Here is a 26,849-nt window from a genome sequence, read left to right on the forward strand (position 1 = left end):
ACCACAGTGTTGGATGTCTTCTTCCAACTCATTTATGAATAACGAAAACAAAAAAGAACTTAAAACTCACCCTTGTCGTACACCGTTGAGACTGTTGAAATAATCTGAGATGCCACTATTTGAAATTTTAACACAAGCAAGAGATTTAGAATAAATGTCATGTATAATAGTAAATATTTTCCCATGAATTCCATTTGAATGCAGAACAAATCAAAGAACATCACTATTGATAGAGTTGAAAGCTTTCTGAAAGCTGACGGTCACACCTGTTGTATGTATACCAATTATACGCCAATAATCGCGCCTCTAATAAGCCTGTTCGATCAAATGACGTGCAGCAAGTTATCGGATGACACGTGGTCGCCGTCACGCAAATGTCTGTGCAGAGGATTTCGCATTGTCGGGGCATGTACTAAACATAAGTTTCCTGATCCAAACGGTCCCTTATCTGGGTGGCAGTTTGCGACCGACTTCTTAATGCCATCGTTCTGTCTAATCTGTCCCTGGCTGGAGTTGTTGCCCTTGGGTGTCCAGAGCAGCGTCGATCACCGGCGTTTGTGTTGGTATCGGGACCACAATCTGTCACAATTTGAGATTGAGAAACATGCAGCGTTTGTACAGCAATATCCTGACTTTTGTCATCTGCAACATGACTATGACACGTAAACGTTCAGCACGTTGTAACTGTCGCATTTAAGGCTTAAATGTGTTCAATCAAGTGTCATTCGTTTGGATCAAAGAAAACAAAATGCGTCGGTTCACAACTGAGTGAGTAACAAAACCACCTCTTGCAGGTACTGTCCGGGGTCATGCGCTTAATGACTGTTACAATTTTGTGTTGAGGTGCTTGACTTCTTCTGAAATGTTCTTGCCACATAAATCACTTACTTTCATTGCCAGACATTAGTGTATATTCCCGTAGTTTCACGGCAAAATATTCCCTTGTTTTTTTTTGCATCGTATACTATCGATATGAGTCTGATACTGACAATTACGCTGCAGAGTTAGTCCAAGATGTTTGTGTGATTTAACAGATTCAATCTTGATAATGCTCATTAATCGTTGTTAAGCTGACATCATCTTTGCTTTTCTCTTCCTAGAAAATTCTAATGACCCTTACAAAAGTTACTGTGGCGTGACAGACCAAGGGAAGACACTCTCTATCCACCCATAGACCACGGACGCGGCTTCATGGACTATACGTGCACCCATAACCTATGTAGGAATGAGTGTAATTCATGGTTGATCTTTTCAGTTTTGAGCCCGGGGTGGTGCTGACAGACACAGGATAATAAATCGGGGCGTAGTTGAGATTCGAAACCATGACCATATTTTTGCTTTCTTCGTGGGTCTTTTCATGTAGTACTTGGGTTCTTCCCTGTTAAAAGTCCTGTTAAACAAAGTGCAACATCCTCCACGGGTCTTTCCTGTTAAAAGACTGCAACTATATCAATGGTCTTGGCCTGTTAAACGTGACTCCACGCGTCTTTTTCTGTTAAAACACAGTGCATCATTATCCATGCGTCCACTGTTAAACATAGTAAACTATTCTCCATTGGTATTTTTTCATGCCATAAGTAGTGCAATATTCTCCATGGGTATTTGCATTTTAAAAGTTATAGACCATTCACCATGGCCTTTGCCTCTTAAAAGTACAGAATTTCCCCTGCGTCTTTTCCTGTCAAAAGTAGTACATCATTCTCCATGGTATTTCACTGTTGAAAGTCATACAACATTCTCCGTTGGTCTTTTCCGTTTAAATGCAGTGCTACATTCCTGTATGATACAGAAAAGCATTCGCAAAGAGTCTCGAAAAACACAGTCGTAAATAAACCATCATTCATTCTACTACAAACGACCACTTGACACTTGTCATTACGGTATGTACCGTTACATTGATCAACTTATACATTTGTTGTATTTAATGAAGTAGCAAATGTACCCACGCGTGACCTACTGCGATGTTAACACGTTTAGGCGAGACCTGAACCACAAAACCATATCAAAAGTGTCATCCTTGTGCTACATGTCCTATGAGTGACACCCTATTATTTTGCACGCTTCAACGATCATACATTTTCAAGAAGCCTGAAGCGAAAATATCTCATTTACATTTTCTGTCGGAATACAATTTAAACATCTAAATGAAAGTAACATACATATGTTACTTTTTGCATTTGAAAATACATTAAGATCAATTTGAAAATTTAAGATACCAGCAATTCCGATGTTACTTTTATTCCTTTGCCATATCTATATGGTATAATGTATTGCCCCTCAAACATATCACGGTGAGTAAATCAAGTTTTGACAACTTTGTGATCACATTGCCTAAATGTTGACCCTGAGAAGACACGTTTGACAAACTGTCTCGCCTCAGCCTTCCACGGGAGGCTATCCCATCAGTTGTATCCGAAGCACGCGCAGTGGTAATTTTGCAGTTCCAGCACAAGTAATCTGGTCAATGCTGAAATGTATATCACAGACCAGATACGTAAGTAAGATCGTATTTATACCTTTATCATTTATGTTTGTTGATTTTAAGGTTGTACAAAATCGGATGTCCGTCACAATCGTAGGTAGTTTCAGCAGCTTCAGCTGACATACATCAACACTTATCCATTAAATGATAAATATATATAACAGGTATTTTAGTTTTGAACATATTGACTTACAGTGGTGAAATATTTGGGTACAAATTAATCTACTAAGAACCTTTCCTTAATAAACATCCACTTACAATATCTTTACACCGTAAACATGTTTTTAGATCTTAAACACAAACCTAAGCGCGTGCCTACGTTGACGCATTTAGAGTCTGAACATGCTTAAGATTGTGCTTGATATCTAAACGTGGGAAAGACCCGTATTCACCCACCTTCCTCCTTTTGGTTAATTGTAGATAATTTATAAAAGGGGCGCGTGTTACAACATTAAAAGTCCTCATTAAAACTTTTCAAAAAGTTTAATGGCAGACACAATTTCCAAATTTGTCGTTTCCGAGACAAAAATGATGGCCGATGCAATTCCCTGTTTTGTACGAAAGCCTAATAGTGCCACTTTGGTTGCATAATTATATATTTTTTTTATCGAGATTACTTTTTGTCTCTATTATTTGTTGTTTTTATCTAGACATTTCGAGTTTTCTTGTTATTCGATTTATTTTCTCGTTACTTCGATTCTTTTCTTGTGATTTCAAGTATATTTCAACAACTCGAAATTTCGAATGTTTTTTCGTTATTTCAACTATTTCGAAATATTTTATATTTCTTTTTATTTCAAATTTTTGATTATTTTTTCAAAATTTCGTTTTTTTATCTCGTTACTTCGATCATATTTTCGTTATTTCAATAGTTTTCTCGTATTTCAATTTGATTTAAAAAATCGCAAATTTAGAAAATAGTCGAAATAACGATTGGTGGTGAACGTATTATTTTGGAACATAAGACTTATACAGGATGCATTTGTATTCAGTGTTATATCGATTTTATAAAAAAATATTACAATTCAGTACATGGAAGGTTTTCGGTATGTTTGATCTTCTTAAACAAGCGTTATATCTGTAAACACATCCGCGAACGCTAGAAGACTCAATTCCTGTAAGTTGATGATCTCGTGATCTGTTAAAATTGATTGATTTTTTTGTTTTATGTATTTTTGAATCTGTACTCTTTCTGAATTCGTTTCTATCATAAAGCCTATTTCTACTAATGTATTTCAGTATGCCTCGTTCATATCATAAAACGGTATGCATTCACGGTTCAACGCATTCACGGCCAATCCATCCATTTGGCGCTTGCGGTACCAGCAGCAGAATCGGTGTTCGGGTTTGCCGGGACTATGTCTGATAAATTTTAATTTGGATTACCCGGCCCTTAACCGTCGCGGCTTTGAAGGTCATCTTCAAGTAAAGATGTTGTATATATTCAAACATGTGCGGGATGTGGTGAGCATTATATTGGAGAAACTGGTATGCAACTAAAAGACCGAATCACAGTACACAGCTGACAACAAATTCGAGATCCAAATGTACGTTGTATAAATGTAAGCAAACACATTGATGAATGCGGTAGTGGTCATTTTACTGTCTGTCTTTTAAATTGTTCAATGAAAAACATTTACGAATGGAAAAAGAACAGATGTTCATTAGACTTTTGAAACCTAAACTTATTCAAAAGTATAATTTTCAAAACTTCCCCATGTAGCTCAATGTGTATTTGTGCACTCACACCATAATGTATTCATGCCTCCCACTATTATCATCAGCTATGGCGTCATATGCTTTACGACGTCAAAAGCATAACGTTGGCTGTCGCCTAGAACTACGTTTTACTTCTCCCTTTATTGTCATTATTACATCATAGGCATTGTGACGCCACAGATACCACTGTTATGCGTCGGCTAGGACTACAATTTAAGTTAAAGTTTTCATTACACCTGAAGACCCGCTGAACGGCCAAAGATCTTGTTTGGATAAAGGAGTTTATACTTATACACCTGATGAAATCACTTGTTTACACACACACACACACACACACACACACACACACACACACACACACACACACACACACACACACACACAAATCATGAATCAGGTGATCGTTTAATTTTTGCACATAACTTGACACGCCTACACAGTCAATCAACGTAGAGTAGGATCAAAACAATGTTCATTTGACCTGTCAATTACGACAGGAGGCGAAAAGAACTGCAACAGTCAAACTGTAACGAACCGGAAGAAATATGTCCGGGAGAAGGCGACTGTTTCAAATAACATGGTCAGTTACCGCCAGATTCAAACATTACTTCCCTGATTACGGTAAAACACAGTTGGAAAAATACTAGTTAGAAATGAAACCCGATGACATGAAAGTTGAAACGAGGCGTGTGGGTAAAAAACAGGCGAGCGGGCTTGCACGCTTGCTGTTTCATTCCTTCTCGGCCTTCGGCTTCAAATGGTAGTTTGGACAATGAATATGCATGGAAGTCGCTACATGTCCTGTGCATGCATGACGATACACGTGAGCAGAAAGGGAATTCCCTCGACTGTAATATTGGGATTCCCCGACATTCCGCAGTAATAAAAATAGTGCGCCTCGGTGGGCGTGGCTTACTTTTTTACATTCATTGGGAAATAAATGCAATAACAAGTGACCAATTCAGCTAATCAGAATGCAGGAATTTCAATGAACACAACGAATATATATATAAGAATTGAACGTCAGTTAAACTGTGTGAGGTTTAACCAGCGCTCTTAAATCGTTCACACTTCAATGCACCCATCCAAACTGACGTTCAATTTTTATAATTTCATACTTTGTAGTTTACTGGTTTCGCCGAATAATGTCGTAACATCTTATCTTAAATTTGAAGTACTCTGGTTTCGCCGAAGAACATTGCAACAATGTTATTTTGTCGGTTTTGCCGGTGTCAGAGAGTGGGATTTCCCCCCTAGCCTAAATTCCCCCCGGAAAGGGGGCTATATAGCCGAATTTCCCCCCGGAAAAAGGGCTATATAGCTAAATTTCCCCCGGGGAAAAATGACTACATAGCGATATTTCCGCTTTAGAGTCAGATTTTCCCCCTTAACACAAGAGGGAAGTATGACTATATAGCAGAATTTCCCCAATATCCCTCAGATTTTTCAATGCAGTATTAAAAAACATAACCTACTGCATCATTTAACAAACATTGATCAAACAGCAATGGCAAAAGCGAACTACTTGCATGCCATATTTGACAGAGAAATTGGAGTTGTCTCAATTGAAAACAAGCTTTTAGGAATCCTGTATAACAAGTTTAGTATTGAAAACGGGATTACCTAAAATTCGGGCCAAGAAAAGTCGGGCCGGTCCTGGCCAGCGGGTAATACTCAAAATGGATTGCAGAATAATAAAACGAAACGTGCATATCTTGGCAGATCTCAAATGTCCACAAACGTATAGTTTTTCTCATTTCATTGAGTTTGAATCAAAGTGCATCTTCAACAATGTAATTAACTGATAATTATGACTACATACCGTGGAGTCCTCGTAGAAAAGTCAGTGTCTTGACTGTGTGTTTTCTTTGATGAGAATGTTTCTCACCGACCTTAGCGTGTAGGGGTGTGATGTCCTGGGCAGGAAACGATAGTGTTTTGACTACTCTTCTTTCATTAATTAACGTGTTGGGCATCCCTAATAAAACCTTTACTAATTCATGTTAAACCAACACAGGATGTTTTCTGGAAGTGGATATTCGCAAATGTCATAGGGCTGACACGACGCGTGTTAAAAACTGTCCCAGCACTTCTTAAGTTCTAAACATTCTTTATATCTAAAGTTCTAAACATTCTTTATATCTAAAGAGTAGTATTATATCTAATTTTATACCACTTTATTGTCTCATATTGCGGTAGTTAAAGAAAACCAGATGCTCAAAGTGGAGCCATTTTCCCTCTACATTCTCAACATAGTCTCTATCAGAAGTGTTTTGTCTGTGTTGGGTCCGACTTGGCCCGGGCTGTCAAAATCAACTTTAAAAACACAAATGTATCATCAAATGTGTTTACATCTATAGATTAGTACTATATCTTCCAGGTATACCACTTTATAATGTCACAGTACATCGTATTTAAAGAAAACAAGGTGCTCAAAGTGAAGCCCTTTCCCTCTACATTCTCAACATAGTCTCTATCAAAAGTGTTTGTCTTGTGTTGGGTCCGACATGGCCCGGGATGTCACAATCAACTTTAAACAGACAGATGCATCATCAATTGTGTTTACATCCATAGAATAGTATTATATCTACCTAAATATCACTTAATAGTGTCTCAGATCGCGGTTTTTAAAGAAAACAAGGTGCTCAAAGTGAAGCCCTTTTTCCTCTACATTCTCAACATAGCCTCTATCAGAAGTGTTTGGATTGTGCTCGGTCCGACTTGGCCCGGGCTGTCAAAATCAACTTTAAACACACAGATGTATCATCAAATGTGTTTATATCTGTAGCTTAGTATTGTATCTGACTATAAACCACTTTATAATGTCACAGTACATCGTATTTAAAGAAAACAAGGTGCTCAAAGTGAAGCCCTTTCCCCTCTACATTCTCAACATAGTTTCTATCAAAAGTGTTTGTCTTGTGTTGGGTCCGACATGGCCCGGGATGTCACAATCAACTTTAAACAGACAGATGCATCATTAAATGTGTTTACATCCATAGAATAGTATTATATCTACCTATATACCACTTTATAATGTCAGAGTACGTCGTATTTAAAGAAAACTGGTCCGTTAAAGTCAAACACTTTTACTGTATTTTCTTAAGAAAATCTCTGTCAAAAGTGTTGGGACCGACTTGGTCCGGGCTGTCAAAATCAACTTTAAACACATAGATGTATCATCAAATGTGTTTACATCTATAGATTAGTATTTTATCTACCTATAAACCACTTTATAGTGTCTCAGTACATCGTATGTAAATAAAACTGGTCCGTTAAAGTCAAACACTTTTACTGTATTTTCTTAAGAAAATCTCTGTCAGAAGTGTTGGGTCCGACTTGGCCCGGGCTATCAAATTTAACTTAAACCTCACAGGTGTATATTCAAATGTATTCACATCTATAAACGAGTATAATATCCACCTATATAGCACTTTAAAGTGTCTCAGTTCGCTGTATTGAAAGAAAACAAGGTGCTCAGACTGAAGCCCTTTTCCCTCTACATTCTCAACATAGTCTCTATCAAAAGTGTTTGGCTTGTGTTGGGTCCGACTTGGCCCGGGTTGTCAAAATCAACTTTAAACTCACAGATGTATCATCAAATGTGTTTATATCTATACCTTGTTTTCTTTAAATACGATGTACTGTGACGGGAACATAAACATTATAATTATGATGATAGTTGTTTATGATGAGGATGATCACCATATTTTAACGTCTATGGTGTTATTAACAAGGAGGCCTTTCATGATTGAATTTAATCGTGCACTATTGCACATATTTATTTATCTGGGGATCCTCTTGTGAAGCATGTCAAGACTGAAAACAAGCCATTCAATGGATTTTCCTAAACGACCCATTGATGCAGTACTGAATATCAATGTTGATGTTTATTTTGTTGATGGTGCTGGACGGTACAGAAATGAGTGTCAATCAAGCGAAGTGCGAAGTTTTCGTAACTATTTTTAGTAAAAATCGTTAGGAGTTTTGCGATCAGGGTGTTAGTTGTCAATTTTAGGTGCTTATAATGCACTTTAATGAATCCTTGGAGTCTGTAACCTTGAGAAACGTTGTAATGTTATTAATACAAAAATCAGTAAAAGGTAAAGCATATATTTTGTGACCGGAACTAGCATGTTCGAGGTAAAGCTTACGTTTTGTGTACCATCAAAAGCATGACAGTGGTGACATTTCTTTAAAACATGACAAAATCCCTATCATCCACAACATGAGAGATATTTACCACGAATGTGTGTACCGAACTCTCGAACCTATGCTCCGATCACAACCGCCTCACCATAAAAATACATATAGATTTGGACCTGTGAAGATCAGGGTTAGAACAGATCTTCAGCAACCAATGCTTGTATTAAAAGGTGACTATGGTTGTCGTTAGAGGAGACTAACGGGATCGGGTTGGTTGTCAGGCTCGCTGACTTAGTTGATTGGATGCATGTCATCTTATCCCAATTGTGTGGATTGATGCTCGTGATGTCAATCACTGGATTGTCAGGTCCAGACTTGATTATTTGCATGACCTCCGTCATATAGCTGGCATATTGCTGAGTGTGGCGTTAAACAAAAAAACCAAAAAAAACAACATATAAATTTAACCGCTTATTTCAAATTCGAGATAAAAATACATAGCGCCATCTCGAACTCCCAATCTGACTTTACAATAGAACTGTGTACCATGATATCGAAGTTTTAATTTGCCACCGTGACAGCTTTAAGAAATCTTGATTAGAATTTTACTTAACTGTAAACAATTCTCCTCGATACAGGTTGAGGAATCCGTAATGAAATCAAAGAAGTGATCATTTGCAACATTGTCAAACTTAGTTTCATCCACAGAAACCACGGACCTTTTTCGCAAAACTAAAATTCAACTCAATCCTTAGCTTGTTTTTCTGTCACAATGTTTATTGATTATTACCTGCGAAATACATTTAAATAAGTCATCGAGATACATTTCAATTAGCCACACCCTACACCTGTTGTAAACTGAATTGATCGTCTATGCAATCGTATTTCTATGGATCTATAAAACACAGTCTGTAACTCAGTTTTATTTCGCTTATTGACTTTCTACATAGGTGAACAGGGGCATTTATTTTACATGCAAACAACATGTTATTCAGGAAAATATAATTACATGATAGGGGTTTGTGAACACACAAATAATATTTATTCAAACACCTCTTCCTTTAAAAAAACCATATATATTAACACACACAAATGGTTTTTACAAACAATAGTTGATTTTATGCTTCCAAACAAACCACACGCAAGCTATTGTTGAATTTTAAAATATAGCCAAGGTAAATGTATCCACAATCATATTTAATCACAAATATCGTTCTGTTCTATATAAATGTAACAAGTGAACTAACCATTTCAGTGGATCTCAACATGGACAAAACTGTTGGAGATGTTCAATGAGTGAATGTTTATTTAATGAAGTAAAAACGTAGATTCTTTCTTTTGGTAAATACATGTAGCTGTACATCTTATAGATGTTCCAAGAGAAAATAATATAATATCTACGTATATACCACTTTATAGTGTCTCAGATCGCGGTATGTAAAGAAAACTTGGTGCTCAAAGTAAAGCCCTTTTCCCTCTACATTGATGATACATCTGTGTGTTTAAAGTTGATTTTGACAGCCCGGGCCAAGTCGGACCGAGCACAAGCCAAACACTTCTGATAGAGACTATGTTGAGAATGTAGAGGGAAAAGGGCTTCACTTTGAGCACCTTGTTTTCTTTAAAAACCGCGATCTGAGACACTATAAAGTGATATTTAGGTAGATATAATACTTGGACACTCGCCCTGAGCAGACGTGTCCTTCCCAGCTCTCACAACTCATTAGCAACTATGAGAGACTTCGCTAAGTCTCTGCCGAGGGAGCTTGTCTCCATCCTGGAGCCCTTGCTGGCTTACCGGGTTGGGGACTACTCCCTCAGGACTTCCTACAAGTCCAACACCTCTGCCCTCTCCATCTCCTTTGAGTTAGGTCAAAGGAAGAGGCCTCTGGTCAAAGCTCCGGCCAAGACCAAGCCTAAGGAGAAAGCAACCCCGGCCCCTACTCCTGCTGCACCACGCCCGGTACAGAAGGCCAGGCCACCCAAGGTAAAGAAGACTCCACCAGTCTCCGTCATGGAGATCGAGGAGAGCCTTCCCACTACCCCTCCGCCCCCAACAGCAGCATTGGAACTCGCTCCCCTCGAATCCAGAGGGGAGGAGCCCTTTCGCACCCCCGAGGGGACAGGACATGGGAGGAAGAAGAGAAAGAGCTTCCCCCCTCCCATCTCCAACAGCCAACAAGCCCATCGAGTGCAAGTCCACGGAAACTCAGACCGCCACAATACCAGGCCCCTCCCTCAACACCAGCCAAGTCCAGACTGACCCGGTCCAGGAACCAGTTGTTGAGGAGGATGTCCGTATGGAACTTACACAACAGGCCAGCCTCATCCTGGAGCAGCACAAGATTCATCCGAACCCCTGCTACCAGAACGACAGCGGCAAGGTGTACCCAAGCAACCGCCCCCCCCCCCCCCCCCCCCCCCCATGGCGATGGTGCAGTACTTGGGTCAGGAGAGGTTTGAGCATGAAATACACAGCTACCAGGATCTCTCCGATTTCCTGGTCGACTGTGACTTCCAAGTCAGCTCCCTCTTCGTCACCAACGTCGCCGCCCGACTCACATCCGCGCTGTTCCAAGCTCTCCCCCCAGGAGAGCTCAGCTGGCTGGGGTTAAACAGTTATGACCGGAACCAGTCACCACACCAGCTCGCCAGCTGACGCCGTGCCTTCCCACCGTTGACCCCCTCCTCCCCCACCCAAGCCCAAACTTTCCATATTATTGATATTTTTTTTATTACCCACTCCCACCCAGCCAAACCCTAACCCCCTTAGCTTTATTAGATTAGATCCGTTGGATTTACATTTTTTGGGGTTGCACTTCTTATTTATTCATTACGCTTTTTTTCCCCCAAGTTAGTATAAGTGCGTCCCCGTGTGCGAGATACGCTAAATGTAATTTATTACATGCGGAAAGCGCACGTTAAATCTCCGATAAGAATACTAATCTATAGGTGTGAATCCATTTCATGTTACATCTGTGAGGTTTAAGTTGATTTTGACAGCCCGGGCCAAGTCGGACCGAACACTTGTGAGACTGTTGAGAGTAGCGGGAGAAGAGGTCTACTTTAACCAACGTGTCTGCTTTATACACGATGAACAGTGACATTATTAAGTGGTATTTATATAGATATAGTACTATCCTATAAATATACACGCCATGCCTACAGATGGAAATTTGTATCGCGATAGCTAGAAGTATTTGATAGTTTCAAATCTTATTTCGTTTAACGATTGCTCTTTTACATGTTACCTAGATCAGCGACGCTTACACACAGCTCCACTTTCTGGATTTTAAGCGATTTACTTCGAAATACCTAATTATGTTTCACGTTTTTGATTGGTGATTGTTCAGTAATGTCATGTGTGTATGTTGCATCAATAATATGTAGGTATGATCGCTGATAATGAAGTAATTAGCCAATAACACTTTTGCCCGTCTTGGCAAGGCCCGGCCCGACTTTTAGGCAATGCCGTTGAAAACATAGACGATTCCGACTTGCCACTTGTTATTCATGCCAGAGAACTTATATGAACTGTTGCTGGATACTAGTAAAAACTTCACGTTAGTGATTTTCTACAATGCAGTGATTAAGGGTGTGTTGGAATCAACAAACAGCAAAACAGTGGAAGACCGTTATATTTTAGAATTTCTGGACAAAGTTTTGTCCTGTGTTTCTGGCGCAATGGACCAGCTTGAACTCCAACTCCATTAGTATTCAGTAAAATGAATAAAATTCTTTTTACGTAGTTATTCTGTTCACCAATGTTATGGTTTTAATGGTGCTGAAAATGTCACTGTCGCCTTTATCATGCTGAAGAGCAAGAGGTCCCAGGCTCGAACCCCGTTAGTGTTATTTAGAATAAAGCTTTATTACCCCGAGGGGAATTTGGATTATATTTGAAGTGAAAAGAGTATACATACACTCATTACGAACAATACAATTACGGACCAACACATATATCTGCACTCATACATAGCACTCCATGCAAACTTACATAACACTCCATGCATACAAAGATACACACAGAACATACATGCATAACATAAAGCAACAAAATATGCGCTATTAAAGAAGATAAAATATGAATTAACACAAGCACATAAGAATTAAACAATGATTAAGAGACAGGTTGACTTGGTTCATCATTTAAAAATAAAATACTAACGGGAGCAAATGAAGATTTGGCTCTATTTGATTTAAAACAAGGTACACGATATCTTCTTCCAGATTGTAAAACGTCATAACAAGGGTATAAAAAGTGATTTGGTTGGTCTAAATTTCTATTTGTAAGCTGTAAAACACGTTGATTGTAAAGAGAGTCCAGACTGTTGAATTTGCATCCTGAGATTTTGCTAGCCACTGTAGTTATTTTAGTTATTTAACCTAAGGGCTGACATTAGTACAGGTCCTAAAAGTGTTGTCGCAAGCATAGCCTGCAGTTCACAACCCTGTGCACTAAACAGAATCCGCTCATCAGTTGGTAAATGAACAGATGACGGAAACAGTACTCACGTATTTTTTTCCACTGAAACACGAGTTGAAAAACTTGCGGCGTCACCTTTGGCAAGTGATCTTGTTCATGCATGCCTCTGTCCACAAACAGTAAATGGGTACCAAAGAGTTAATGTTGTAATGGTAATGTGAATGGGTAATCTTCTAGCGCCTGACAGGCAGCTTTGGTTGCATATTTCACATGTAGCTGGGAAGTTCTGGAATGCAAAATATACGGACCTCTGATCGGGGCAAGAAACTCCATGAGCACGCACAGATATATGCGCTATATACGTTGTAAATATACTTTATAATATACTTGGCAGTGAGCGACTGATGATTCTCGATGACAGAAAAGTGATATGTCACTGCAACCATGATAAGGAGAACGACTGCCGTTCAAGTTTACAGTGCAGACCTGATAGAAATCAACTAGCAAAGTGTGTTTCAACTAGCAATGTGACGTATTGTTACTGAAGACAGTTGGAAGATTTTAGATTTGTTGATTTACCTCAAATAAACCACAACAAAATAAAAAAACAACAAACAACACATACCCTACTAAATAAATATATAATAAATAAAACATTTCATTTCGTCAGTGACAAAAGGCTGATCTGATCTGTCGAGTGACAGATCCGCCATATCTCACTGTCGAAATGAACTATCCTCTATTTATTAAGATTAAGAATGTATGGCGCAAAAAAACACAAGATTTTAATCATGGTTTCTCTTGTAAATAACGCCATCAGCCAACTGTACATCTAGGTACTTTTGATAATAGACATATATTTAATCATGGGGGAAATCTGACACCAAGCGGAAAATTGGCTATATAGTGTGTTTTCCGGGTGGGAAATATGGCCATATAGTGTGCTTTCCGTGGGAAGTATGGCTATATAGCCAGTTTTCCGTGGGAAATTTGGCTATATAGCCCTTTTTCCGGGGGGGGGGGGGGGGGGGGGGGGGGGGGGAATTAGGCTAGGGGGGAAATTCCACTCTCTGACACCGGCTCTCGGTCGTATACGTTTCCCCACTCATACTCAGTTACGCAAAGAAAAATAGTTCTTTGAATATATACAACATAATCAAGAAATATGTCAACATAATTTCATTCTCTGAACAAATTTACAAACAATACTTGGGATAAATCATATCTTAAAAATAGGTTACAGGAAGTTGTACAAAAATATAAACATGACCTCGATGCACCGAGGCGAGGTCAACCTTCAAGCGCGGATTTATATATGACGTCACATAAGTTTGTAAAGAGGTGCATTTCGAGTCGACCGGGAGCATGAGGATGAAATTTATACTTACTGCTGTTGAAAATGACGTTTATTGAGCAGTTATGGAAAACACCCCGACGCGTGAACCCTGTCATGGCACTAGCAAATTGGGAATATCACCGATTTATGAATGTGTTGCTTGTGTTTGGATAATCGCAAACCAATTCGGACGATGCGGAATGGACTGGTTGGGATTGAACCGAGTGCTCTGAAAACTGTGTGTTTTGTGTTAATTTTCAACGTCAGGGTGTGTTATATTTGGATTGTCGCGTGTGCTGTAATACTTTGCTTAGCTGGTGTTTCTTGTCACCTGAGATGGACCTAGCTACTGTATGACCTGATGCCAGCTTCATTACCGTGCCCCGTCACTCCTCATGTGCCGCCGCTTCTCGGCCTAGAATGCACAGAGAAATTCGGCCAACTCAGAAACCGGAATAGTAGATTTCTAATTCCGTCTGCGGGTATTTTCTCGTCTCCGATGACCAATCGATAAAAGAGGTAGGCAAGTTTTTGGGTTTTTAAAAATTTAAGTTTCTTTCCTTAACTTTTTATGTTTTCTCAAAATCTTAGATTTTTTTCCCGATACGATAGTAAATCGGATTTTAGTTTGGGATTGATCAGGAGGACTCCATCAGGAGCAGTCGCGTTTGCTCTGTACGTGTCAGCGGCCACATCTGAGCAGGGTACGAAATTGTTTTCATTGGTGCTAGATTCCTGTCATTTCCGAAAACAAGGCATCAAAGTCAGTATCGCTCAATAAATCAATTTCGTTCACCTCAGTAATTTTACAGAATTAATTTTCTTCACTCGCGTTATTAGTATTGAAAGATAGCCATTCCATATCCAAATCACCGCAAGGACAATCCATTTTGTTTCATGTAGCAGTAAGATGACATCAATCACCAGAATCAAAGCATTTATTTATTTATAAGTCAGATGAAATGTTACAAGACCAGGCAAAAATACTAAATAAATTTAATAGCTGATAAATGCAGGTATTAAAAAGAAAATAGAAAAACGAGTTAATCGTAAACACCGATCGAGACTTCGGGGAAACCCCGGAAAGTAGTTCCGGTCAAAGTTCACACGATCAATTTCACATCGTGTGAACTTTTTTTGTCCGTTCACAGGTGTGTGAACTCCAAATATCAGATCACGTGACTACCCCCTCAGCCAATCAGCATGAAAGAAACAGTGTAAACTTCAAAGTATGAAATTATATATATATTGAAAAGAAGTGTTTGGCTCTAAGGGAAATTCCGACGTAAAGATTTATCGGAAGTTCGGGTCACGGCCGCTACACTAGCAATATATTATTAATAACATCATTATAAGTTCATGCATTGGCGGGTTTACAGTTTACATTAAGGTAATGGGTTGAATTTTAACATAAATCACCACAGTAACACTTTGTATTTATGTCTAATCTGTATCGATCCTTAAATCCTACATAGCTTGTATGAATTATATATAAAAGTGATCCGTAGTTCGAAACGAAGAGGTATCGATTAAGTGCAGGATCCGCTGGGAGCAAAACAAGTGAACCTGCTGTCACCATTGACACAGAATTCATAGTGCATGTTGTTGAATCATCCCTCCCGCTGTTTCCCTATTTCATGTAAGACGTCTTCATCAGACAGGTCGCAACCTGACAGTCACAAAAGTTAAAAGCGTAAGTTTTCGTCATCAGCTTGGATAGTCATCTATTTTGTTATAATCGATAAACTTTGAGTTAATATATTTTGCGACACAAAACATTTCATGATCAAAACTGTCTACTAATTATAACAGCAGAGTCCACAGTACGAGTCAGACTACATCATGAACATGTGTTTATGAACCACGATCAAATAGTAATGATAGTGTTCGAGAACAGGTGAGTGTATCCTGCCCCACCAGTGGCAAAGAAACACCTTGATCTAGTCATACATATCCAAAGAGATATGTAAAATCTGCATTTTGAAATAAGATACCTTGTTACAATTTTTAGCATTTCCCCTTGGAAGTGAGAAAATTCAAACAGTAACGCCAGTGAATAATCAGTCTCGAATATATGCCGAAAAGAATACATTGAGGGCAAAAGGCAAAATAGTGAGGAAAATTATATGAATGGATCACTGAAGTCATTGATGACACCAGGTGTTCGCTAATTGTGTAAGCATGCTCTGCTCTACCGGTATCGCCCTCCAATCAGGCAATTTTCATTTAAAAAGGAAGTGCCAGTGAGTGAAGAGATGTGACAATCCGATATGAAGGCCATAGTATGGGATACACTGATCTACTCTACCAGAAAAAACGACTGATTTATCATTAATTTTAGTTACTCTTAACAGACTTAATCGCTATAAGCTTGCATGTATAACATCATCGCCCTCGAGGTTTCATTTTGAAACCACGAAGTACTGATGCAACTCTGTGATGGAACTGATGCGTCAAATTTGAAGAATTATCTCCTTAACAGTCGAAGGGAGAGTTTTTACTCACTGATGATTTATATTATAGGTCAAGGTCATTCTTGAGAAGATATCCTTGAAAAACAAATTTGTTTACACGTTGAGAATTGACCGGGGGTCATTGCAATTTAATATTTTAATTCAAGCATTGGAGTTTGATGCCGAAAGCTGTTTTTTTAGTGACCTTCACTCAAGGCATTGCTTATTCAAAGCCATTCGGGTTTACACGATACACATAAGGTTATGAACGCAAAAGTGTATTTCTCCTATGGCAGACATGTGCAGTTACTAATGAAATGACTGTGGATATGATCCTTCAACCATTTCATTTCATTGTGACTGCATCTACAGACAGTATACTGGTGGCCCAGTTGTCTAAGGCGCCGTGATTCGATGTGCAGAGGTACGTCCCTTGGGCACGCCAGAATCCTATGATTGTGGGTTCGAATCCCGGTTCGCCCCGATTATGTTTCTAGATTTGTCAGCACCATACCCGTGCTCGTGGGTTTCACCGAAGTGGTAAACGTCTGAGACCTGCATCACTTCGGCTTTGCTCCTACATTAAGCTGACACGCCGTGATATAACTGGAATAATGTTAAAAGCGGCGTTAAACCCAACTCACTCGCTCACTCACTATAACGAACACGAATATACCGAACTGACGGATATTACGAACTGCTTAAGGGTCCCGTTCATTTGCTGTATATAAGCTGTGTATGTGCCTATAACAATCTACGGTTATAACTAACTACAATTAGTGGTCCCCTTTTAACCGTAATTTACTGTAATTGGAAAGAGCTGTCATATAAAGTGCGAATGATGCTTCAAACCTGACGTTTGTCAAATTAACATATCTGTGGTAACACCTAAAGTATGCATCACACCAGACACGTACTTGTTCCTCTATCCACCTGATAAAATACAATATTATTACTAGACATTTGGGGTGGATATTCAAATTGAAAGTAATGGTTTGGAATTCAAGTATATCTCTAAGTATATCTCAAGTATACCTGTCATTGATGGACAATCATTTTTACGACTTTGTCATTTTTCATGTGGCATATTCTTTCCCTAATCAAAGCTTTCACAGAACTAACAAAAATGTTCTGCCAATATCTTGAACCATATAGACCTCTGTCTTAAATAGCATTTCAACTGAAAATTTCAAATCGATCTCTGCCGACCAGACAGGTCATATTACATAGACATTCATGTATTCGGTAGCGCTAGTAATGATTAACTGCCGTACATTTATTGCTGGTTATGACATATCATTGGCATGTTTTTTCACGTTGCCCATGCACTTATCACCCATTCCGTTCAATCTGTTAATCTGTTAAAGGACACATGGATGATTAAAATACCTGTTCATGGAGATGAATTGTTCATTCATAGACCCGTGGATAACTGATCGGTTTGATGTTTTGCGCTTTTAAATGACTAATGTGTCAGAGGGTGGATCAGATAGAAACATTAATGTAAATAAAACCCATGTGATGAATGGATAAGCGTCATTTGCGGCTTTGACCTTGATGCTCCACAGGAGGAACCGTTAGAGAAGGTCGTCACCTGGTGTCATCACTTTTTCATATTTTGATTCCTCAGTGTAGGTTCATGATTGAATCACTTGATTTGAGATGATGTTTTTCTCAGCTGAGGTACAAGTTTTCTTTCTTAAAAAAGTAATCCGATCGTGTTGTATCCAATGTCCGTTATGTCAGTCTCGGGTATGCAGTTCAACGTTGTGAGAATTCAATACATGGTGTTGTGTTGAACATGTGAGTAGATTAAAAAACCCACTGCTTGCAGGTTTGATTTTGTTAAATTTTCTTTTTGGGGGTTAAACCGTTAAAACTGTCCACCTATCCGATTTGCAATCTGAAGTGCTACTTAAATTTAAAGCACTCAAATTTTGTTTTTGATGATTTTCATTTGATGTGACAATGACAAATTGGGATTCAAATACGAAATATTTATGATTTACACTCCCTAAAAACCTAAACAGTCCCGAGGCGGCTTCGAGATATCGTTGAAGAGAGAATGTGAAGTGCTCAATATGAATCGATCATTCTAACAGTGACGTATAGTGTCGTAACAAACAATAAAGAAGCTGTTATTCATAAAGAGTGTCGTGTATTCATCTTTTTCAAACTTCTGAGACATTTAAATAATCATAAAAAAATCTCTGCTAGAAGCAGAGCCCATTGCACGATACGGACTATATCATAGGCATGTGTTCCTGAATTACTATCAAATAGTAATGATACCAGGTGTTCGCCAAAAGGTGAGTGTAACCTGCCCCACCGGTGGCAAAACGCATTTGGCTCTATCAAATCAGATTGATATGAGCACTTTGTACTAAACGTGATACTTAAAGGCTACATTTAATAATTTAATATTTTTGTTCATATTAATTCTGCACAAACAGAGAATACTTACATTCCCGACTCTGGATAGTCACGTTAATGGGTGAGTGAGTGAGTTGGGTTCATGCCGCTTTGAACTATATTCCAGCGAACGCATTAACAACTTGTCTACCCGACCCTCCTACAGCAATGGGTCCTATCAGGACTAGTATAACTAGTTCATCAACTTACACGAATACACGAATACATTTCAACTAAAGTATGGACAGAATAAGATCCTCGGTTCAAACATACTGTCACATTAATTTTTCGGTATCTAGTAAAGAAAAGAATTGTCAATATTGATTCGGTTTTTGTATCGTTTGTCCATTCAGCTTTCCAACTTTTATTGTAAAAAAATGAAAGTTTGAGAGCCCAACATTGTTATCGTATTCCAGCTTTTTAATTCTTGTTTTTTTTAAATGGAACGCAAAAGAGCTTTTATTGTCTCCCGTACTCAACTTTTTTACTCCATTCTCGTTTTTACTTGGAAAAGCCCCAAACCTCATTGTGTGCTCTTACTTTTCGTTAGTACATCGTAGTGTTTTGGTGTCAGAATTACATGAGCCGGGACCCTAAGAGTATCATCTCGTAAGTCGAATATCGATACTTTCATGAAATGATGATGAAAACAATTTGTGTAATAGCAGTTTAATGAAATTATTTCATATTTGATGCTTTGAAACAACCTGAGGGAATATATTAGTTTTTAATGCCCGCCAGTCCTCAAATGACTGCATATGGCTGATCCTTCAGGCATTGCTCTGATTGAATCCTCGTCAAAGACGCGTTTGAAGACGTTAAGTTTACACTTCAAAGCTAAACAATAGGCTCCATTTGGTACACTTAATACGCAATGAATTGCATTTTTTGTATTGGATTACAGAGTCCGCACAAACATAGATGGGTTGATAAGTCCTGCAAATGGAACACAAAACCCCTGTCTCAAAGATTAACCATAAACCTTAATACAATCAAGAAAAGAAGTTCTTTATATTCACAGAATGTATTTGAGACAAGTGGATAAATACCATGTTGATTCTGAAAATGTCAAAGGATTTGCTTGAATGCTTACATCTCAGAAAAGAACTTAGTTTAGTTGTGTCAAAACATTTGAATTTTCAAGTTTGTACACCACTATCTAACACTACAAACATCACCCCTCGTGGTTTATTCTCCCTACAGTGTTTAGTTCTGTTCAATAAACAACCCCCACTCGTCGTTTGTTTCATAAATAGGCTTTAGAGATCCAAACAAATACATAGCCAGAAGACTGTATGGCAAGAAGGATGACTTCAACTTTCCAGTGGTCAATTCTCCCTTTACGTCGGTGAGGTGAGGTGAGGTGAGGTGAGGTGAGGTGAGGTGAGGTGAGGTGAGGTGAGGTGAAGTGAAATTGGGTTTAACGCCGCGTCCAAGATTATTGCACTTATATAGCGACGTGCATGCAAGTGTATGTGTTTGTGTGGCTGCTTGTACTAGTCCGGACTGATGCCGATTTATAGTGCTAGCCCACTGAGATACCATGCCGCAGTTTAACATGAATACCCCACTCAGACACAGTATACTGACTCCGAGCCGACCAGTCCTTGCTTTAACCCCTTAATGCCGAGCGCCAGACAGGGTAACAACAAGTACCATCTTTTAACGTCTTTTGGTATGACGCGGCCGGGGATCGAACCCCGGACCTTCCGCTCTCCGGGCGGACGATCTACCCTACCCTACCCTACCACTAGACCATGGAGGCGGTCCCCTTTACGTCGGACAATAGTCCTCTATGTCTACATTTCACAAATTATACATGCTCTTTCCACGATGATTTCAAAGCGAATCAAGGTTGATTAATCAGTGTGAAAACATTCAAGGCCTCAGTAAAGCTTTCACAAAGTACTAAGGTAGACAAGTGGAGGACAATTCCTAATATGACGCATAGGGACAAAAATGATGTCCGATGCAATTTTCCCTGTTTTGATTTGTACCATGTGTTCCGGTGTTGTTTTAAGGTAAACAGTTGACTTTCTTTGCGTGTGTTTATGACGAGTGCCACTGGTAGAACAGGATACACGCACCTTTTCGCGAACACCTGAAATCATCACTTGTTAATAGTGATTCCTAAACACATATCTACAATGTATACTCCTAATTGGCTAAGTTTTGATGATATAAAAATAATCTTCCAACAAATAAAGATTTAAATAAACCGGTACACAGTGATTGGGTAACCCATATAGGACCTTAATTTCATGATGAAGAGGCATGCATCCATAGGCACGATGTGCACGAGGTGCTTGAAACCCTGTGTTTGGATGTATCGTGTTAGAATGCATTACATGGATCACGTACACGGTGAGCTGAGGTGAGGAGAAATTGGGTGTAACGTCGCGTCCAAGATTATTGCACTTGTATAGCGACGTGTGTGTGTGTGTGTGGCTGCTTGTACTAGTCCGGACTGATACCGATTTATAGTGCTAGCTCACTGAGATACCATGCCGCAGTTTGACATGAATACCCCACTCAGACACAGTATACTGACTCCGAGCCGACAGGTCCTTGTTTTAGCGCCTTAATGTCGAGCGCCAGGCAGGGTAACAACAAGTGCCATCTTTCAACGTCTTTTGGTATGACGCGGCCGGGCGGACGTTCTACCACTAGACCACGGTGGCGGCCGGATCACATACACGCTACTAGGAATTGTCTTTTTGGACACCGAATTTGTTTTCGTGATTTTATTTACGTTTCAGTTTTGGCAGGATACACTCATTTTGTCGGGTGGTCTGACTGATTATTGTCACATGCTGTGTGCTGGCATTCTGTGGCACATGGCAACGGACTTTAGTTTTTTAAACATGTCTTCACGCCATATTGTCTTTGGCTATTTCAACAGATGCACACAATTTGACGTTTTACCACTGAAAGTGGTGATCCTTAGCAAACTCTGAGTAATACAGTGGAACCTGTTTTTAGCTGTTTCGAAATCATTGGTCTTAAGGTTAGAATGGTCTCTTGCGGGCCTTGTAAATTTAACCATTCAGTGTTTAATGTACCATACCTCTCTAGTTGGCCCACACAATATTATGGTAAACTGCTATTTTATGTGTAAATGACATTTACCGAGGATAATTCTAATGTTACAGATGATGTCTATCACTGTCCTGGGATTGTTGTTGGTTGTACTAGAGGCTAGGCGGCATTCGAATATCACCACCGAAACCTTTGTCCTCCCTGAAAGTAAGTACATGCAGAAACAATATACATATGACATGATATTTCTCATTATGGTGTGGAGTTCTTGTATATGCATGTTGTAACACACTAACACACACACACACACACACGCACGCACGCACGCACGCACGCACGCACGCACGCACACACACACAAACACACCCACACACACACACACAGTGACACACACACACAAACACACACACAAACACACAAACACGCAACAAACACACAAACACGCAACAAACACACACACACAAACACACACACATACACACACACAACAAACACACACGCACGCTCACACACGCACGCACACACACATTATTAAAGGACATGTGTGAGTCACACGGTGTATTCTTGTATGAACATGTTGTATCACACACTCACACACACACACACATTAATAACCTACAGACATATGTGTCACTTGGTGTATTCTTATATATGCATGTTGTATCACGCACACATTTTAAACGAAAGTATGTATCACATGGTGCATTCATGTATTTAAGATACAGATATACACAAATCATAATTTGTTCTTCATATAATATAATTCAAAATCAATATCCATTCAAATAATCTGGGGCGGTGGGGGTAGCCTAGTTGTTAAAACCTTAGCTCATCAGCCCGAAAACCCCGGTTGAATCCCCCATATGGGTACAATGTGTGAAGCCCATTTCTGGGGTTCCCTGCTGTGGTATTGCTGAAATATTGCTAAAAGAGGCGTAAATCTTACTCACTCACTCACTCACTCACCAAAATGTTTAAGAAATAATTTCACTTTCACTAACCTTTGATATCGCGAATGAATAAAATGTAAACTTCTCGATACAGTGCCCAAGATATCAAGAACTTTTGTCAAATAATTTATTGAACAAGCAGACATTGAATAAAGTTTGGAAATGAAAGTAATCCCTCTTGTTCATGTTACGGATCGTGATACAAAGTTCATTGGACTGATTTATCGCTTCGATAACACTACCCATTATATGATAGATGTGAGAATATCTGTCACTTGGCAGGTATTATACAGAGTGTGAAGGATGAACCCGATCCTCGGCAAGCAGTGTGTCGCTACCTGTGCTCCCGGGGACCTGTCACTGCCCAGGTGTGTCGCTGCTCGTTGTGGCTCCCTTGTCTGGTGAGTCCCGGTAAGGCCTTTCTTTTAGTCCAGGCAAAATAAGATTTCACTTGGAACAAATTGGAACAGAATTTATTTTACCACAATGCATTTCTACAAAGTCCCAGATGCAAAAATCAACATGGCCGCCAATTTCAAGATTTCAATTTCCTTAATATGAGTTTTGACTGTGGAATTTTGTAACTCTAACAGTGTGCTGGGACTTATATGCATGTTTATTACTTGGTACACTAACTCACTGAAGTATAGTCTACTCTTTTAGATAAGAACCTCCGTCACCAGAGCATCCTGGTGAGGCCAAAAATTCTAAGATGGCCGCCAAAAGATTGCTGGATAGACATGGAATGTCAATATACTGTTGGGTGTCTTTTGATATCATCCAACATCATTCTTCCAACTTTTGCAGTTTGAAGACAGTAATAAGCAGTGTCTTCAGTGTTAAAAGTACTGCTAACAGCTTCAGTACAGAGCCATTAGTGATGTCATTTGATTGTGACGTCATGGGAACCAATGACGTCACAATGGTCTGCAAAGGATTGTGATGCAATTTCAGTGCAGCGATATCTACAATGTAGATATCGCTTGATCTCACCCAAGCGATATCTCCTGTGGGAGTCAGTTTGGGATGATAAATTTGATTATGCAAATTTGACATATTTCCCAAACTAGGATTGCTTGGGACTTTTAGTACGTTGTTCTGGGGACCTTGTAGAAATGTATTGTGGTGAAATAAATTTGTAAGTTCAAATTTGCTACAATTTGTTCCAAGTTGAGTGAAAAAAATGGCCTAGATTGCCTGGACTATTTGGTGGAATGGACGAATGGTCAACTGGCTGTCAGCCGCCATGGATTTAAGGAGATGACTTAAGGTCGACGTCGCATGGCAGAACTACTGCTGGGCGTCAGGCAATATAAAATTACTTTTTGTGCAAATTGTATGAATGGCTGGTGTGACCGGTAGGGTGGGACATGCTCAGCCCTTTTCGCTAACACCTGGTGTCATCACAGATTTTCAGAGGTCCATTCATATAATTTCCACAGCTATTCTTCACTTTACGCCAAATGAAATATGTTTCAGAAGAAAATACAGGATGGTTATTTTCTTGCATTGACAATGACTTGGAATGCAGGAAAAAAGATCGAGAAGAGGTGTCCTGACATTGGGGACTAAAAATCTATATTGTGATATTTGTAAACGATGTAGATTCAATCATCGACTTCCTCCAGGTATAAACTGTTTAAAATATTTTTTAAGAAATGATTTGATCATAATACCTTCCCAAGCAGAGTTGACATGCATTTACCTTATGTTCAAAATCATCACTGAACATTTCTTACTAAATGTTGGACCTTCACAGTTGTGTGCATTCTGTGCTATTTGTTCTGAATTATAATTTATAATATACATTTGCTTTAAAATACATACATGCCGGGGTGGTGGGGTAGAGGTTAAAACATTCGCTCGTCACACCGACGGCACCAGTTCGATTCCCAACATTGGTACAATGTGTGTATTTCCTGGTGTCCCCCCACCATCTTATTGCTGGAATATTGCTAAAAGTGGCGTAAAACCATACTCACTCATTCACCCACATATGAGCCACCTTCTATAGCAACCCATGACTACTGGTGGCAAAAGGGTTGCAGCTAAATCAGACAGATGTCGGTATCATTACGAATTGCAGGTATTGTTTACTGAAGGTATATTCGTATGTTTTAGGGTAAAGTGTGTAGACATGGCACGTCGTGTCGGATCCGAGGACAAAAGAGTATTCCGCAGACACTATGCTGCCCAAACTTCTCAGACAAAATGGAAAAACGTAAGGAAATTGGTATCCGTTACTTGACCACGACAATGACATTTTTATATTCACAAAATCTACGTGAAGCTGGTTTGAAAAACTGTTACAAAGAGTTGCGTCCCTTAGACGTACCAGAATCTGATGATTGTGGGTTGAAAACCGGATTCGCTCGAATTGTAATTCATGATTTGTAATGGGTAAATATCTAAGACCTGCCTCACATTTCAGCTTTTCTCCCTCATTCAACAGACACGTATTGATGTAATCCTGCTCAGAGCAACTGCACCGCTATGCAGAGTTGCGTCCCTTGGGCAGGCCAGAAACCTATGATTGTGGGTTCGAATCCCGGTTCGCCCCGATTATGTTTCTAGGTTTATCAGCACCATACCCGTGCTCGTGGGTTTCACCGAAGTGGTAAACGTCTGAGACCTGCATTACTTCGGGCTTTCCTCCTACATTAAGCTGACACGCCGTGATATAACTGAAATACTTTTAAAAGCGGCGTTAAACCAAACTCACTCACTCACTCACTCAGAGCATGTGCAACTGCAACTCACCCCCTTTTATGGTCATTTTAAGACTAACTATTTGTTTCTGACGTATTCATTATGTCAGTTGTAATCAGTTATTTTGCAGCAATATGTTGTTTGTTTGTTTGTTTGTAATACTTCGGCAGCCTGTAAATAATCAAGTCTGCACCAGTAAATCCAGTGATCGATATTGTGAGCAACGAACCACGCCGTCGGGGTACAATGACATGCAATCAAACCAAGTCATCGAGCCCGACCACTCGATCCATTTGGACTGACCAGCACTGGTTGCTTAGGACATATTCTAACTCGGAGACCCCATGGGTTGGTACAGCAATAGACTGATGAACATTATTCTTGCTACACAGATGTAACATAGAGCACTATAATCGGAGCACCACGTGAACATTCATATGCTCCCAGAGTGTACGGCGATAGGGCAGTGTCTCTTTATTCAAGTTTCAATGGTGTTTATTTATTTTCAGAATGCGAAAAAATGAGAACCTTTATAACTTACCGACGCACAAACCCGTACTACAAGTATAACCCGTCTACTGGTGGATGCGAGATTCGTCACGTGACAGCCTCCAAAATTCAGTTTGTGACTGTGCCTGGATACAAAAATTCCCACGCATGCGCATTGTGCTCTCTCTACAAAATGTGTGCAGGACCAGTCGTCGAGCATTTTGTACCGGATATTACGTCATATGGCAATCAATAGTTTCACGTGACAATCAACCTGTGGATTTTAGTGTGTATGCTTGGTGGTTGTAACTAATAGTCCAACAACACTGTAATGATTATGATCAATGAATGTAATTTACAAATCTCAGCCAGAAAAAGAGAAGATCATATCACATATTTCAGATAACAAATGAAAACATTTGGTTGATTTAGAGATATTCTGTTATGAACTCGCAAAGTAAGCCTCGGTGTTCATTTAACGGATATGAATTCTTTTATAGAATAATCGATTGATACACACACACATACTTAAGCCACCACAACCTCCATCTTTGGTCTATGAATAACGTGGGATATTATCAATTACAATTGTATTGAATGATTCAAGTCTGAGATTTTTCTAATGAATTTTGTATTAAATATCACAAATCGCACTGGCCATGTTGGTTTTCATATCTGATTTGTTTCG

At 39.3% G+C, this 26,849-nt stretch overlaps 1 protein-coding gene across 3 annotated transcripts; it reads left to right on the forward strand.

The window, feature by feature from the left end:
* The first annotated feature begins 2,366 nt into the window (after nt 1-2,366).
* On the forward strand, nt 2,367-26,814 carry LOC124146413. Of its 3 annotated transcripts, none has more exons than XM_048390104.1 (5): nt 2,367-2,494; nt 22,127-22,220; nt 23,246-23,364; nt 25,085-25,184; nt 26,182-26,814. In XM_048390104.1, the coding sequence occupies exons 1-5, from the start codon at nt 2,465-2,467 to the stop codon at nt 26,415-26,417; spliced, it is 579 nt and encodes a 192-aa protein (XP_048246061.1). In that variant the 5' UTR covers nt 2,367-2,464; the 3' UTR covers nt 26,418-26,814. The 3 variants fall into 3 exon arrangements, with proteins under 3 accessions (XP_048246061.1, XP_048246062.1, XP_046372650.2); XM_046516694.2 differs by having other exon boundaries at nt 2,394-2,498; XM_048390105.1 differs by lacking the exon at nt 25,085-25,184.
* Nucleotides 26,815-26,849: the final 35 nt, after the last annotated feature.

This window comes from Haliotis rufescens, unplaced genomic scaffold, assembly GCF_023055435.1.
Source record: "Haliotis rufescens isolate VD_foot unplaced genomic scaffold, xgHalRufe1.0.p SCAF_82, whole genome shotgun sequence".
Lineage (NCBI taxonomy): Eukaryota > Metazoa > Mollusca > Gastropoda > Lepetellida > Haliotidae > Haliotis > Haliotis rufescens.